This window comes from Fistularia commersonii, chromosome 35 (assembly GCF_037954325.1).
Source record: "Fistularia commersonii isolate RoL2024-O1a breed Wild chromosome 35, RoL_Fcom_v1.0, whole genome shotgun sequence".
NCBI classification, from domain to species: domain Eukaryota; kingdom Metazoa; phylum Chordata; class Actinopteri; order Syngnathiformes; family Fistulariidae; genus Fistularia; species Fistularia commersonii.
The window spans coordinates 3357742-3372191 of NC_141318.1; the positions used below are offsets into that span (position 1 = coordinate 3357742).

The 14450-nt window shown below is 49.6% G+C and overlaps 1 protein-coding gene across 2 annotated transcripts; it reads left to right on the top strand.

Moving 5' to 3' along the window:
- Positions 1–323: 323 nt before the first annotated feature.
- On the top strand, positions 324–13800 carry qtgal (queuosine-tRNA galactosyltransferase). Of its 2 annotated transcripts, XM_086142863.1 has the most exons (12): positions 324–740; positions 931–1047; positions 1124–1223; positions 1903–1967; positions 3082–3147; positions 4479–4574; positions 7963–8058; positions 8167–8291; positions 9456–9591; positions 9923–9991; positions 10170–10244; positions 10892–13800. In XM_086142863.1, the coding sequence occupies exons 1-12, from the start codon at positions 660–662 to the stop codon at positions 10970–10972; spliced, it is 1107 nt and encodes a 368-aa protein (XP_085998989.1). In that variant the 5' UTR covers positions 324–659; the 3' UTR covers positions 10973–13800. The 2 variants fall into 2 exon arrangements, with proteins under 2 accessions (XP_085998989.1, XP_085998988.1); XM_086142862.1 differs by having other exon boundaries at positions 334–740; positions 7963–8291.
- Positions 13801–14450: the final 650 nt, after the last annotated feature.

Genomic DNA, 14450 nt, shown 5'->3' on the forward strand with positions numbered 1-14450 from the left:
AAAAAAACTAGGCCTGTTGCCATGAAGGGGGCAAGTAAATAAAGTCTCATCAGCAGGGATATATGAGCCTGCGAAAAAATCCTGGCTTTTAGCGTAAATACTTATCTGTAAACATTGATTACCTTTTAAATCTTTTGAAATAATAATCATAATAAAAACATCGAAAGGCGCAGCCAAAATGTCCTTCACTAAAACCATAAACTAAGTTTCTGCTCTGAGCGATACCCCTTAGTGACGTCAGATGTGTAGTGATTGGCGGCGGTCTCAGCCAATCAGCGGTCTGTCCGTGTTTAGGGCGAGCCAATAACCGGCTCGGGTCTACTGTTTGCGGAAGTCGTGGAACGGTCCACCGCGAGTCGCCCTCAAAGCGCTAAAGAGGAAGGAGATACTTCTTTCACAGACGTGGACGACACTCTGGCGCACCCAAAATTCATTGAAAATATGAGGGGATACACCCCGTGGACGATTTTCATGTCACGCGATGAAAGGTCCGCGTTTTCACATGCGGTCCACGTGAAGCCCGTCGGTTCCTTGCTTAGCCCGCATTTTGGCTAACGCCCGTTTGTCCGGGGTTAGCATAACAATCCGGGCTTCAGGACCAGCTGTCAGAGTCGGCTTTACTGTGGTTGTTTTGTTTTATTTCTTGTTGGTCACCCGCCATGAACCCACCGAAGCGGCCGCGTCCGTCTGAAAGCGGAGCAGACACGGCGGAACGGGAGCGGCGAAGCGCACCGGATGTGGTGGGTGTGGGACAGACGGACTCACTTAAACACACACGCTGATGTCCAAGCACATCATACACACCAGAAGTCATGGATGGTTTAACTCGCATAAACATTCGCTGATTCAAACAATCTGTCCCAAGAACCACTTGGAAGAACTTCTGGAGAACCTCACAATGTCTATGTGTGTGTTTGTGTGTGTGTTCAGAGTATTGTCATGCCAGTCTACAATGCTTCCAGTTGGCTGGACGAGTGCCTGCAGGCAGTGATGGACCAAGACTTCACTGGGTCCATGGAGCTGTCCGTATTTGATGATGCCAGCACCGTACGTGACATTATTCACACAATGATGCGTGTCATGTTGACACGATAAGTCTGAAAATGAGTTTGTGACCTTCCAGGACGACTCCAGGGAGGTCCTGGAAGGTTGGCGTGACAGGGTGGAGGCCAAGGGCATCCCGATGGTGATCTCCGGCCACAGCTCGGCACAGCCAAGGGGAGGTCAGTTGGCTGCTTTTCACCTCGGCAACGAAAAAAAGTCCCCAGCAAGCCTGTGAGAACCTGACACACTGATGAGCAATCTCCAAGTTGTCACTGAGGACAGGAAGTTGCTGATGGCGTTAGATTGCCATTCATCCGCTCACACTGCAGGCTGATATCAGTAGATAGTTTTCCATATACTTAATCTAGTCTTTCTATCATGTAAACATCATACTATTTACACTCCTGTTAGCCCCACTGTGTAATTCTATGCTAGACGGATCGGTTAGGTTTGGATAGCAGACGCTTCTTCTTCTCCCATTTGATAATGTCACTCTAGCGGCGCCCCCTTTTCCATTAAACTCCTTCCGTTCTGCCTGATTTGGCAAAATGAACATCTTTGTTTGCCATTGCATTATGTGAGTAAAGACAATGTTCCTGCTAAGAAGTAAATAATCAAACGACAACAATGAAACAACAGCGCCTCCCGTGGTTATTGGAGGAATGATTCCCTGGAGACCGATGTATTTGGTGGTGTTGTGACACATTTGAGGTGTGAAACTGACCAGAATACAGACAAACAGGAAGACAAATGGAAACAAATATAGGGCTGGAGGACAAAAGCATACACACACACACACGCGCGCGCGCTGTACAAACAGACAAGGCTCACACACAAACTATTATTTTTCTCTTGCAGTGGGATATGCAAAGAATAAGGCGATATCTCAGAGCCGTGGAAAGTATTTGTGCTTTCAGGATGCAGTGAGTACATGTATGCGTGTGTGTGTGTGTGTGTGTGTGTGTGTGTGTGTGTGTGTGTGTGTGTGTGTGTGTGTGTGTGTGTGTGTGTGTGCAAGATGTGGCAGCAGTCTTCAATGTGCGACACAACCTGTAGTAAATTTAGCAAAGCCAATCACATCATGTTGGCCCGTCCAAATGTGTAAACACACACACCCAAACACACACAGACCCCCGCGGCTCAGAGACTGTTTTGACAGGCGTCTCGGGATACATGTCTGATTAGCCAAGTCTGATAAGTATCTGCTTTAGTTTAGCATTCAGACAAAATTGCGACCTGCCACGCCGAGCTGGACGCCGTTCACTCCCAATTTCCCCTTAATTGTTTGTTTATTGAGCTAAGGAATCGAATTGCGAACGAGCAAATCACGGCTGCATTTGCACAGCCGAGTTCGTTAAACAAAACACTACTGAAAAGGGGTTTAAATTTGACCTCAGATCTTTTAATGGTTTCTGAAAGTCCTGAAAGACTAGAACAGGCGAGTGGGATTTGTAGCCATGAGAAACACATGGAAGTGAGTTTAAAAAAAAGATTCTGGATGTTCTTGTGTTATCTGATTCATGGCTGGAATAACTGGCAGATTATGGGATTATGAAACCCATCTATCTGCAGGACTTCCATGCAGAGGCGGAAAATGTCCTGCAAAACGATACTTGGGAAAGACTGATACCCCCGAATTAACTGTCAAGAGATTTATTTTTTCTCAAATTTTGGTTTACGAATCACGGAACGGTGGCGAGATTCCACAGCGGAAACGTCCTCCTGTTTCCACCCCCCAGAAGCCTAGTTTTAGCTCCTGGAATGCCGTGTTTCCAACCTGACCGTCCCGTCCTGCCGTATGGCCGCTTTAGCAGCCAATACAGCTGTGATACACACCACACCTTCGCGTGCACGAGACGATCGATACCAGCAACAAAGAGACAAACACACATTTTGAAAACGGTACAGAGTAAAATCCTAGCATCTTTTCATGTGAAGGCCTTTGGCTAATTGCTCAATATCTTCTAGTTACAGGAGGATGTGCATGTGTTTGTCTGTGTGTTGTGTTGTAAGCGGAGTGATATCCTGTGCCCCCAGGATGACATCATGTTTCCCCAGAGGGTCCGCCTGCAGTACGAGGCGTCCGTCCTCCACCCCGACTCTGTAAGGCTGCCTCACTCACTTCCTTCCCTATTTTCTCGCCCTCCCTCACACTCTCCGTTTGCTTCCTCCCATCACTGCTGTGTTTTTCTCATGTGAATATTTAAACATGAGTGTGAGTGTGTGTGTATGTGTGTGTATGTCTTCCCAGGCACTAGAAATGTACCATATCAGAAATTCTAGGAATGTGTAAGATGAGTGTGATTGGGCAACTGAATGGCTTTGTTTGAGTGATGGTGTGTGTGTGTGTGTGTGTGTGCTTACATGTTGGCAGGGGTGCGAGCATCCGCTGTTGCCACTGCCAGTGGGCCGCCAGGTCAGAGGTGAAAGGTCAGGAGTGTGAGGGAAGCGAGGGAGGATGGCGTAGAGACAGCAGACCTGCCGCCCTGAACAAACAAACCGCCAATTTTCTGTCACGGCTTCACTCCTTCATCCCAGAAATGGGGATGAAAGAATTAAAATCCTTTTTTTTTTATTTGTTTTGTCAGATCTGTGGCTGAAAAAAGACAGAAGCATTCTTTTGTAATTCAAAAGATGGACACTCCCTTTGCGGTGAAATAGATACACTGAGTTCACATCATGAAACAATCGCCATCCATTGTTATTAGCTAAGCTTGTTAGCGCGCCCTCCATCGGATGCTTCTTTGCGAGCCCTTTTCTCCTCCACGGAAGTGTTTTTGAAAACCGACACAGAAGTCAGATCAAGATGAGTCAACCAATGTTCCAAGTAGTGATTCAGTGCTCCAGGAACCCTCTCCGTCTCCCCCCATCCCCCGCTGGGACCCGCAGTCCAGGGAGGCAAACACCTACGCTAATACCGCAACATACCAATGACAGGAGTGATTCAGATCAGTTAAATATAGGAGCAGCCACAGGGGGAAGTTCTCCTAGTTCCCGCCTAGGTTCTATCCAGGTTCTCCGTCCTCCTCCTGCAGTCCAAACACAGCCTGTGGTTTCACTGAAGACTGTCGGTGTGAATGCGAGGGTCGCATGTCTGTATATTTGCCCCGGAGATCATGAAATATCTTTCTTTTTAAGCAATTCCTCTTTTCACCACTAGGCGGAGTTTGCCTGTCATTGGTGTAACCCGACGTGTAATTGAATATTCACTGCATTTAATGAGCATAATATTGATGATTGAGTTCCTTTGATTGACCGCTGAATTGATTTGACAATCATCGGACACTACGGAATATTTATGAAAGGTATTTAAAGTTTTAAAAGTAGATTGTGATTGAAATCGACTCTTCCTGCTATTGTAGCCCCTTGGCTCGCTGTTTGGATCGTAACCGATGAAAACAAAACGTCCAAATCTACTGATTTGTTTGTTTCAGTTGATCGGCTGCCGGGTGGGGCGGCTTCCGGAGGGTTCCACCGAGCGCTACACCCGCTGGATCAACACCATCACCCAGGACCAGCTCACCACCCAGGTAAATAACTCTTAATGCCGGCGCCACAGGTGGCCATCTTTGCGCCAGTTTTGTGTGCCTGTCCTTCAGAGGTCATATGACAGCCGGTGAGCAAGGTCAGACAGGAACAGGATGTGGAGGCACGCATGACATTCCCGCCCCACGCCGTCCCAGCGGAAGAGGCAGGTCAGCCGCCCGCTGAGAAGAGGCGACGGTGGAAACTCTGGCACCAGAAGAGTGTTTTTTTTTTCCACGGTTCGCTCCGGACAGATCCAGCTTGAGTCCGTCGGCAGTGTCGGACCCATCGCCAAGCCTGCAGGGTCAGAAACGTGAACGCAGCTGCGGTTGCTGTCCATTCAATGATCTCACTGCTCCCCTCCAGTGGCGACAGGTGAAATTACACATCAGTGTTGAAGTATCTGCAAAATTCTGCCTCAGGGCAGCACAGGTTAGTGTCTCCCTGAGCCAGCATCGGCAGGGCACAGGCCTGAGGCGTAAAACTTTTGCCAAAACCAAACAAATCACACCTAACATTCTCATACCGGGACGGTTGAGGCTCGGGTTAACAATGACCGCCAATGGTACCAATGACCTACAGGGTACCTGTGGAAATTGGGCTACTGTGGGTCGAAGAAGGAGGGGAGGAAGGCGTGTTTGGACTGAGAGTAGGGACTTTGAATATTGGGACGGTGACTGGAAAAGCCAGAGAGTGGTGGAAGACCAGGTGGAAAGGTAGTAAGACTAGAAGCTTAGGAGCAGGCTTTAAGTTGTACTATCATGGAACAGAAAGGAAGAGAAATGAAGTAGGAGTTATCTTGACGGAGGAGTTTGTTAGGAATGTTCAGGCTGACAGATGAGGTGACACAGGAATCTCCATGGAGCATGATGTTTGCAGATGACATTGTGATCTGTAGTGAGAGCAGAGAACAGATTGAGGAAAATGGAGAGAGGTGGAGGTATGCTCTGGAGAGGAAGGAGAGGAATGAAAGTTAGTCGCAGCAAGACAGAATATATGTGTGTGAATGAGAGGAACCTGAGTGGAACGGTGAGGCTACAAGGAGTGGAGATCAAGAAGTTGGAGGATTTCAAGTACTTAGGGTCAACAGTCCAGCGCAACGGACAGTGTGGAAAGGAGGTAAAGAAACAAGTTCAAGCAGGTTGGAAGGGGTGGAGAAAAGTGTCGGAGTACCATTAGATAGAAGATTATCAGCCAGAATGAAAAGAAAGTTGTACAAGACAGTGGTGAGACCAGCAATGCTGTATGGCCTAGAAACTGTTCCAATGACCAAAAGACAGCAGGCAGAACTAGAGGTCGCAGAGATGAAGATGCTTAGGTTCTCTTTAGGAGTGACCAAGATGGACAGGATTAGGAATGAGTCTATCAAAGTTAGATGTTTTGGAGAGAAGGTCAGAGAAGCCAGACTGTGATGGTTCGGTCATGTACAGAGGAGGGATAGGAAATTTATTGGTAGAAGGATGCTGGAATTGGAGCTGCCAGGCAGGAGGTGGAGAGGAAGACCAAAGAGAAGATTTATGGACGTAGTAAGAGAGAATATGAAGTTAGTGGGTGTGAGAGTGGAAGATACAGAGAACAGGGTTAGAAGGAGAGGGTGGATTCGCCGTGGCGACCCCTGAAGGGAGAAGCCAAAAGGAGAAGAGGAAGAAGTATCTGCACGCTCTTACATCACTATCAAAAAAAAAAGCCTTTCTGACAAGATCAAATAAAGGCCATGCGAGGCGTTTTTCTTTTTTTTTTTTTTTGGTGTTGAAGTGTTAAGAAAAGTGAAAGATACAGTTCCAAGAATTTCTGATGAAGTGCTTTCACAAACCGAACAACTGGGAGGGGAAAAACATGTCTGCTCGTAACCCCTTCACGAGGATCCCAGTATATTAACACAAAATCTCGTCGTGAGTTGTGAGGATCAGACATCGAAGTGTCAGATCGACATTCGTGCTGTCGGATTGGATTGCATTTCACAAGCCTTTGCCGAAATTAGGAGTTAAACTTTCCTGTCACAAGGTGGACGAACACTGGCTCACTGGATTTCCTGGATATCAGCAGACAAAACAAAATCTACATTTTGTTTGAGATGGAAACCGCTCTATAGCCGGTCTACACACACACGCTTTTGAACTCTAAAACACACTTTCCAGAATATCTAGTCAATATTAAATTCCACGGATCTCTGGAATGAGATCGTGCGTCAAGTCCGCGGCCTTAGCATCGTCTCATTTCCCCCTCCGCTCCTCTTGCCGGCGCTTTTCTGCGCGTCTTAACCTCAGGTCTCCGGATCAGGGCGCACGGACGGCGTTTTAACTGGAACCAGACCGGGGCAGCAGAGGGCCTGCATCTGCCTGACATTAGATACGGTCATCCATGATCTCTCCCCCCCCACCCCGATTTCCCAGAACTCCTTTTTTTATTCACCCGCACTCCCATCTGCACAAATGTTGCAACAGAGCGGAGCGGAGGCGTACGGAGGTGGTTCGCGCGTTCACATGCTCGCAAACGCGGCCTGGATCCCGTCCAGCCGCTCAGCTGGCTCGATCCAGATGTTCCTTTTCTTTTTCTTTTTTTTTTTTTTCTTCTCTTCGTAATTGTCCTCAGCTGCAGATGCGCTGCGGTGATTTTGTAGCTCAGATTTGAGATTTTAAAAAACACACACATACACGTACATGAATGCACGTCGCTTGACAGGGTGTTGACGGAGCGGGGGAAGCGACGGGGGCCGACCCCGAATGACCCGCGCAACGAAAACAACAAGGAGTCGGCAGAAGGAGAAAGCGGCGAAGCTCACGTCATGTGTTAAAAGAGGTCCATTCGGAGTGACGGAGGTCGAGGCCAAAACAAACGCATTAGTCAAAGGTGGTGTCAGCGGGTGGAAACGCGTATCCTTCCTCCGCGCACGTCTGGAAGGAGCACGTGTCTGTCCGCAGGTGCTGCACGGCCCGTTCTCTTCGCAGCTCCACAGTATGTGGCGCTGTGATTGACAGGTGACCCATCCCGGTTCAGATTGGCTTTCACGCGAAATCACACACCGGTGTTGTCTTTGCTAGCTGCTATGTTAGCACGCTAGCGCACTCCAATGTTAATGCCACTGTATAAAAACACCAAAGAAGGCGATGCATTCTGAAAAACGCCGTCCGTGCGCCCGTCCCTCCTTCGGAGTTCAGCACACCAAGCCTTGTTTGTGCTGGCTTCAACCTCTCGCCCGTCTGTGTGTTTTGGTTCGGGCCTAGCGGTTCTTTTACTCCGAGCCTGGATTCGTAAATCAGCAGCCGCCACTTTTTTCAAGGATAAATCATCCGATGAATCATATTCACAGAACGCGGTTTGAAACGACCGCACGCTGTGACTTCGCGTGCGGGAAATCGGCGCCGGCGTCTAACCCCTCTGCTGTGCCCTCAGGTGTTCACCTCCCACGGGCCCACCGTCATCATGCCCACCTGGTTCTGCCCGAGGGACTGGTTCCTGAAGGTCGGCGGCTTCGACGAAGGAGGAAAGGTGGCCGCGTCGTCAACCTGTCGAGCGCGCTCAGATGTCATGTTTTTATTTATTGACGGACATCCACCGGTGGGTTATTTTAGCGTCGAAATTCCCCCGTCTCTCCAGGGAGTCCCGGAGGACTTGCTGTTCTTTTACCAGAGTCTTCGGCGCGGAGGGGGCGTAGCCAGAGTGGACCGATGCCTGCTCGTCTACCGTTACCACCAGGAGGCCGCCACACACTCTGTGACGGAGTCAGTCCCGCCGGCATGCACCCCTGACCCCTCCTCACAGCTGCCCGTCGGCATCCCACACTTTCTCAGCACACACACACACAGTTTCATGATCCTGAGATACTCTGGCCGTTCTTCCGTAATTCCACACGCTTTCCCAGACGCACGAAACAGGAATTTTCAACCTGGAATGTTCACTATCTCTCAGGCGCGGTCGGAGGGGAATCGGATCTTTTTGCGAACAGAGCTCTTCAGACGGTGTGTGTGTGTGTGTGTGTGTCGGGGCGCGCTGACATTACTGTGCTTCTCCCAAGGTTGTGCGGCGTCTGCAGGTGTGCGGGCAAAATTCAAAACCACACCAGAGAAGCGTCCTTCGTCCCGTCCTTCCTGCTCTGCCTCCTTCCTTCCTTCCTTCCTTCCTTCCTTCCCCCCCATATATCCACTCGTATATCTTCCTCCTGTTGTTGACACGCTCCTTCACCCATCGTCTTCATCAATTGCCCGTCTTATTTTTGGAAATCTATTTCAAGCCTGCCTTGCCCTTCTTTACACCCCCCTTCCCTCCCTCCTTCTTCCTCTTTCATGAAGTGAGATGTTTTTTCTTAAGTTAAGATGGTGCTAAAGACAATGATGTGATGAGTGATATCTTTTCTGAGAAAGGCGTGTGTGTGCTCAGGAAAGAGACTGTCTGCATGTGTGTGTGAGTGTGTACATCTGCAGACGTGCATGTGTGTTTGTCCGCCCCCGTCGGGTATTAAGGGGATAAAACTGTGCAACTCCCCCCGCCTTCCACCCAGGGTGTGTGTTTCGTCAACATGCAGTGAAATCCGTCGACCACCCGTGCTCCTCCTTGGGCGGCAGGTTTGGGTTTTGTATGTCAGGCGCCGTTGGATGCTCCTGTCAGGAGATGATAGCGAAATGACATCTGCGCTGATACCTGTGCATGCATTTATGTATATGTGTGTGTGTGTTTGTGCGCTTGGTAGTCCTGTGTACAGCTGTGCTTATCACTCAAGGTGTAGGCCACAGGAAGTCAGGGCCTCATTCCGCCACTAATTTCAGCATGACCAAATTTGCGTGGGTACATAAAGGTGGTGCGCCAAAGTGAAACATCAGCCCTCCAAAATAAAGACTTGTTAATGCGTTTAAAGACGCCTTACTTTTCATCGTCATTCTGTGTTCCAGAGATACCATTTGGAGCCTGCGGGTGGGGTTCCTGCAGGAGAGAGTCCTCAGCCAATGGGAGAGCTTTACCATATGGAACGCCGGCAAGCAGGGCCGGAAGCTGTACCGGTGCCTGGACCCGGCCAATCAGAGGAAAGTACGTCACCTCACAGAAACCGAGGCTCTGAGTTTATCTTCTATTTGGGGTTTGCTAGCCTGATAGCCGCTAGCAAAGGCGAAGACGGCGGGACTTTACCATGAAGGCCCAGGGGTGCGAGCCAATCGCTGGCCAATGTTGGTAAGAAGGTGGGGTTTAACCTGGATGGGTCACCTGTCAATCACACAGTCCACATAAAAACTAGTCCCATTATTCACCCTCTCATTCACACCTTCAGTTCATGTTTTCAGTAAACCTCATGACAGAACCCGGGCAGGCACGAGGACCTTCTGGCTGCAAGGCTGACCACTACTCTTGTTTCTTCTTTCAGGTCAAGTCCTTCTGTGACGTGGATTTAAACAAGATACAGAAAGGGTTCTACACGTACGAGGAGTCCCAGGTGAGATCAGCCGCCCGAGGGTAAAGCTTCCAAACACCAGGAGTGTTGTGACAGGACGAGCAGAAATCAAGCCCGGTCACTGAGGCGAGGCTGCTAGGCGTTAGCATGAGCGCTATCCAAGCTAACTATTTACCCTGGCTGACAGTGTTTTGTTTTTCCTCTCTGGATGACCTTGAAGGAGAGGCCCAAGCCCCGCATTCCTGTGCTGCACTACAAAGATGCCTCGCCGCCCTTCATCATCTGCGTAAAGCTGGTGAGCAGAGTGTGTGTGTGTGTATGTGTGTGTGTGTGTGTTTGGCGTTTTCCTGACTATCCACAGTCCTCCCCTCCGGATCTGTAATCTACATCTTAACAACATAATGACCGAGGGCGTGTGCCTGACACAGGACGTAACACACACACACTCACACACACACACATAGGGCTGAGCCAGGCAGGAAATGGGTAGAGACCGCAGCTAGATCTCTGATGGCACGTCACTTGTGCAAACATCGGTGTGTGTGTGTGTCAGCGCTCGCCTGTTAACATGGCAGAAGGAAACCGTTTGAGTTAGCATTAGCTAGCGTGTTCTGACGGTGCGTCTTCCTCCGGAGAGGAACACCGACACGTCCAGGCGGCCGGAGCCTAATTTGTCGGCGAGAGCCGCTAATTGATCAATTATAGGAATTAGAGTCAGAGGAACGGAAGGCCTGGACTCAGTCACACACACCAGGACTCCATCCCATGTTTATTTTCTCTCAGATGTGAGTAAAACATGCACTGTTGCCCAGCTCAGGAGCAAAGGTCAGGCCTAATTCGCCCCGGGGTCAAATCTCCGAGCGGGTCGTCACAAATTCAACCAAGCGGGCCTTTGTGGGGGAGCGTGACACCTTCTCACCCTGTCTTTTTCTCCGCCGTCAGGACATGACGGGGGGCGTTCTGGAGGAAAACCTCAAGTCCCTGCGCTTGGAGGAAGGAGTCGACTACTTTCATTTCAACTGACCGCCGGGAGCGACGAGGAGGCAGCTCGGCATCAGCGGCGTAGTAATGCACTGGAAACACACACAGATTTTTACATTTATGAATTTCTGTTGCTTTAACACGGCAACAAGAAGTCACATCCTGGAGTTTCACAATGTGCACGGACTTGGGTGTTTTGTGTTAAAAAGAAAGTGGAGTGAAGCGGTGAGTGTCCTCGTGCACTGATCTCCTGCAGAAACACTGTGAAAATGGATCGCCGAGAGAGTTTATGACCTGAACACAGGGTCAAGACGAGAATTTGTTGTTTTTTTAGTACCCAACTATATTTAATGTGTTACAAATGTTCATCAACATGAAATCATATCTGGTAAGTTTGAGGGGACCAACGGAGAGGAGCAACAACAACCGCGTTGAAGTCTTTTCATGCATTCTCTCATGGCCTGCTTATATCCTGCACACGGAATCGCGTGAGCCAATCCCAGCTGAGTTTGTCCGAGAGGCGGGGCTTAACCCGGACTGCTCACCTGTCAATCACAGGCCCACGCACGGACGCATCCAACCACTCACCCTCTCATCCATACCTGCTAAGACTACTTAGCCTGCAATGAACTCAAACTGAAGGGGGGGGCCACCGCGTTCCATGTGTCAACTAGCATCCTGCTAGCTGTAGCTAGTTATTTAAGGACAGGTGTGTGTGTGTGGGTGTGTGTGTGTACGTGGTGCGGCTTCCAGCAAGAATGGACATGAGTGGGTTTTATTCTGTCTGTAGGCCGCTAATAATAACATAATCAGAAGTATATAATCAAACTGTGCGTTTTGGTTATTTTTGTGTTTATATATCCAGATATTTGATGCATAGATACCTGTTGTTGAATTGGAGGTGAAGTCAGAGCTGCCATCAGAGAACTTATGGGTGGGGCCTCTCCGGTGCAGCGAGGCCAAGTCACACACACACACACACACACACACACACACACACACACACACACATCTGTTACAAATACCCGCAAACGTGGACTGTGCTTGAATTTGTTTGTGCTGCTCTGGGTTTCTTATGAAATCTAAAGAAAAATAACCCCTCTAACAAAGCACAGTCCCGATGCATAAACACTAACACACACGCACACACACACACACTCACGCACACAGCTTATTTTACCTCACAGAGCGCGGTGGGTTTTCTTCCTCAAGGCAAACAGACCTTTTCTTCCGTGCAAATTCCCTGCACTCACACACACACACATGCCCTTAGTTGGTATTACCGTAAATCTGAATGGTGTGCGTGTATGTGTGTGTGTGTGTGTTGGTGGTGGTGGGGAGGGGTCCAACTCCGGTGTGTTGTATGAAGGATTTAGGGTTGGAGGTGAGCCCCCCCCATCCCTGCCACCCACGGAGCATTGTTTGTCAGGGCTCAGAATAATATCACCCCCACTTAGCGCTTACTCTCCACTCTGCTCCCAGAAAACCTCTCACTCACACACACTCACACAAACACACTCACACACACACACATGTCAATGCACTCCCTGCACCGTTGTCCTTATATCCTCCAAACTCGGATATGGTCGCTCATTTTCTCCTCTCTCCAGCCCCTGGCGCCGAGTCTTTTGCCGAAGTGTCTCTTACCCCCACCCACTCCCACTCCCTGCCCACTCTCCCGCCGTGACAAAGCACCTGGTTTGTGATCGGAGCGAGCGCTAATGGAGAATCTACGGCGCGCAGCGTAAACACAGCCCTGCGCCGTGTTTACACTCAAGTCTCCAGCCGCAGACGTCGCGGCCTGATAGCGCACACATTCACATGGGCACAAAGGGGGCGACCCTGACCCGGAGCCCGCTCGTGTTTGTCGGTCAAATAAACTCCGTCACACACACACACACACACACACACACACACACACACAATTAGGGCTGCGTTCTGGTGGTGAAACCGATAAGGCCACGGAGCCTGGGTGTGTTTAGGTGACGGCAGCAGGCTGAGGTCGGACACCCAGGGCTTTTAAAAGGCCTCCTCTACGCCTCTTCTTAGCTTCAGCCATGTTGGTCGGGTTGGCGCAAATTGCTTTATTTCACATAAATCTCATCAATAAAAATGTTTATAAATATGTTTGGATGTTGTGTTTAGTGCTGCAGCTGTCTGCACACAGCACAAGGGATTTCTTTTATTTCTTTTTATATTTTTGTATATTGTATGTATTGTACAGTTTTTTTTTTTAATTTTGTATCTACATCTACATTGGCACATTTTTCTAACCTGCATTGCTGCTGTGAAAATTGAATTTCCCTGTCATGGGACCAATAAGGTCCATATCCTACCAGGGTTCTTAGAAAATGAGAAAGTGACGGCGTGCACGTCTCTAAGAAAGTGTTGCGCTGTGATTGACGCCCGAGTTACGTATGATCGGTCGCATGCCTTTTTTATTCAAACCTGCAAATGAAAAATCAAACTTTTTTTTTTGCTTGCCTGTTGGCTTTTTTTGCCGGCTGGTGTCACGGCGACCGCACACAAAGCAAAAAGATTTACCGGTTCGGCTCTTTGACCGGCGTCAAACCTCTAACACGTGTTGAGACGGGAATCCGAGGCCTCGGTGCGTCGTCTGCTCCCCCTGCCAGGAGACGGATTAGCTCCGATGCTAAGGAGGCTCAGGCCAGGCGACCCGCCGGAGCTGCACTGTGTTATAGAGCTGCCCTTGACTCAACCTCCAACAGAAGCCCTCGCTGTCACAGGGGTGAATTAATGTTTTTAAAAAGAAAGAGGAGCAGACCGCGCGTGGGCGTTAAGGAAGTCAGGGCCACGAGGGTCGAAATTGGAGATGGAGGAATGTGTGTGTGTGTATGTGTGATCCCCCCCCCCCCCCCCCCCCCACACACACACACACACATACCCACACAGCCCTGAGCCCTCCAGTCAGACGGCTTGAGGAGAGCCAGGTGATCCGCCGCTCTTCAATGCCTCACATGTTAAGAGGCCTTTCGGCTGCGGCGGTGCAGCGGCGTGCCCGGGCTTCCTCCTCCCGCGGCCGTGGCGACAGGAGGGGATTCGGGGGTCAGATCCCCGCGACCTGCGGGTCTCGAGGCGGGGGGGGTCTAGAAGCAGGAGGATCCAAAATGCAGGAACCGAATTCCTGACCAGGACACACATGTTAAGTTGATTTCAAGATGATATGGTTCACTTCTGAGTGGCGGCCGGTTCTGTGACCCGTGACTCATCGGCGTGGGTCACATGACCTCCGTGGTATTTTCCTCTGACTGGGCTGTTTCTTCTCATGAGTCAAGAACGACTATTTCCTCAAAACTCATTCTGACTGGAAATTCTGACCGTTTCGCCATCGGCCCAGGATTTACCCTTTGACCTCAGAGGCTTGAAATATGTATGTTAATATGTTTTACACAACTGCCTGCGTGTGTGTACATGTTTTCTGATTTAAAGTGTGTGTCATAAAGCATCGCTGATGGTTAGCAGGGCCTTCGGCGTTATGGGAATAATAATTTACACATGT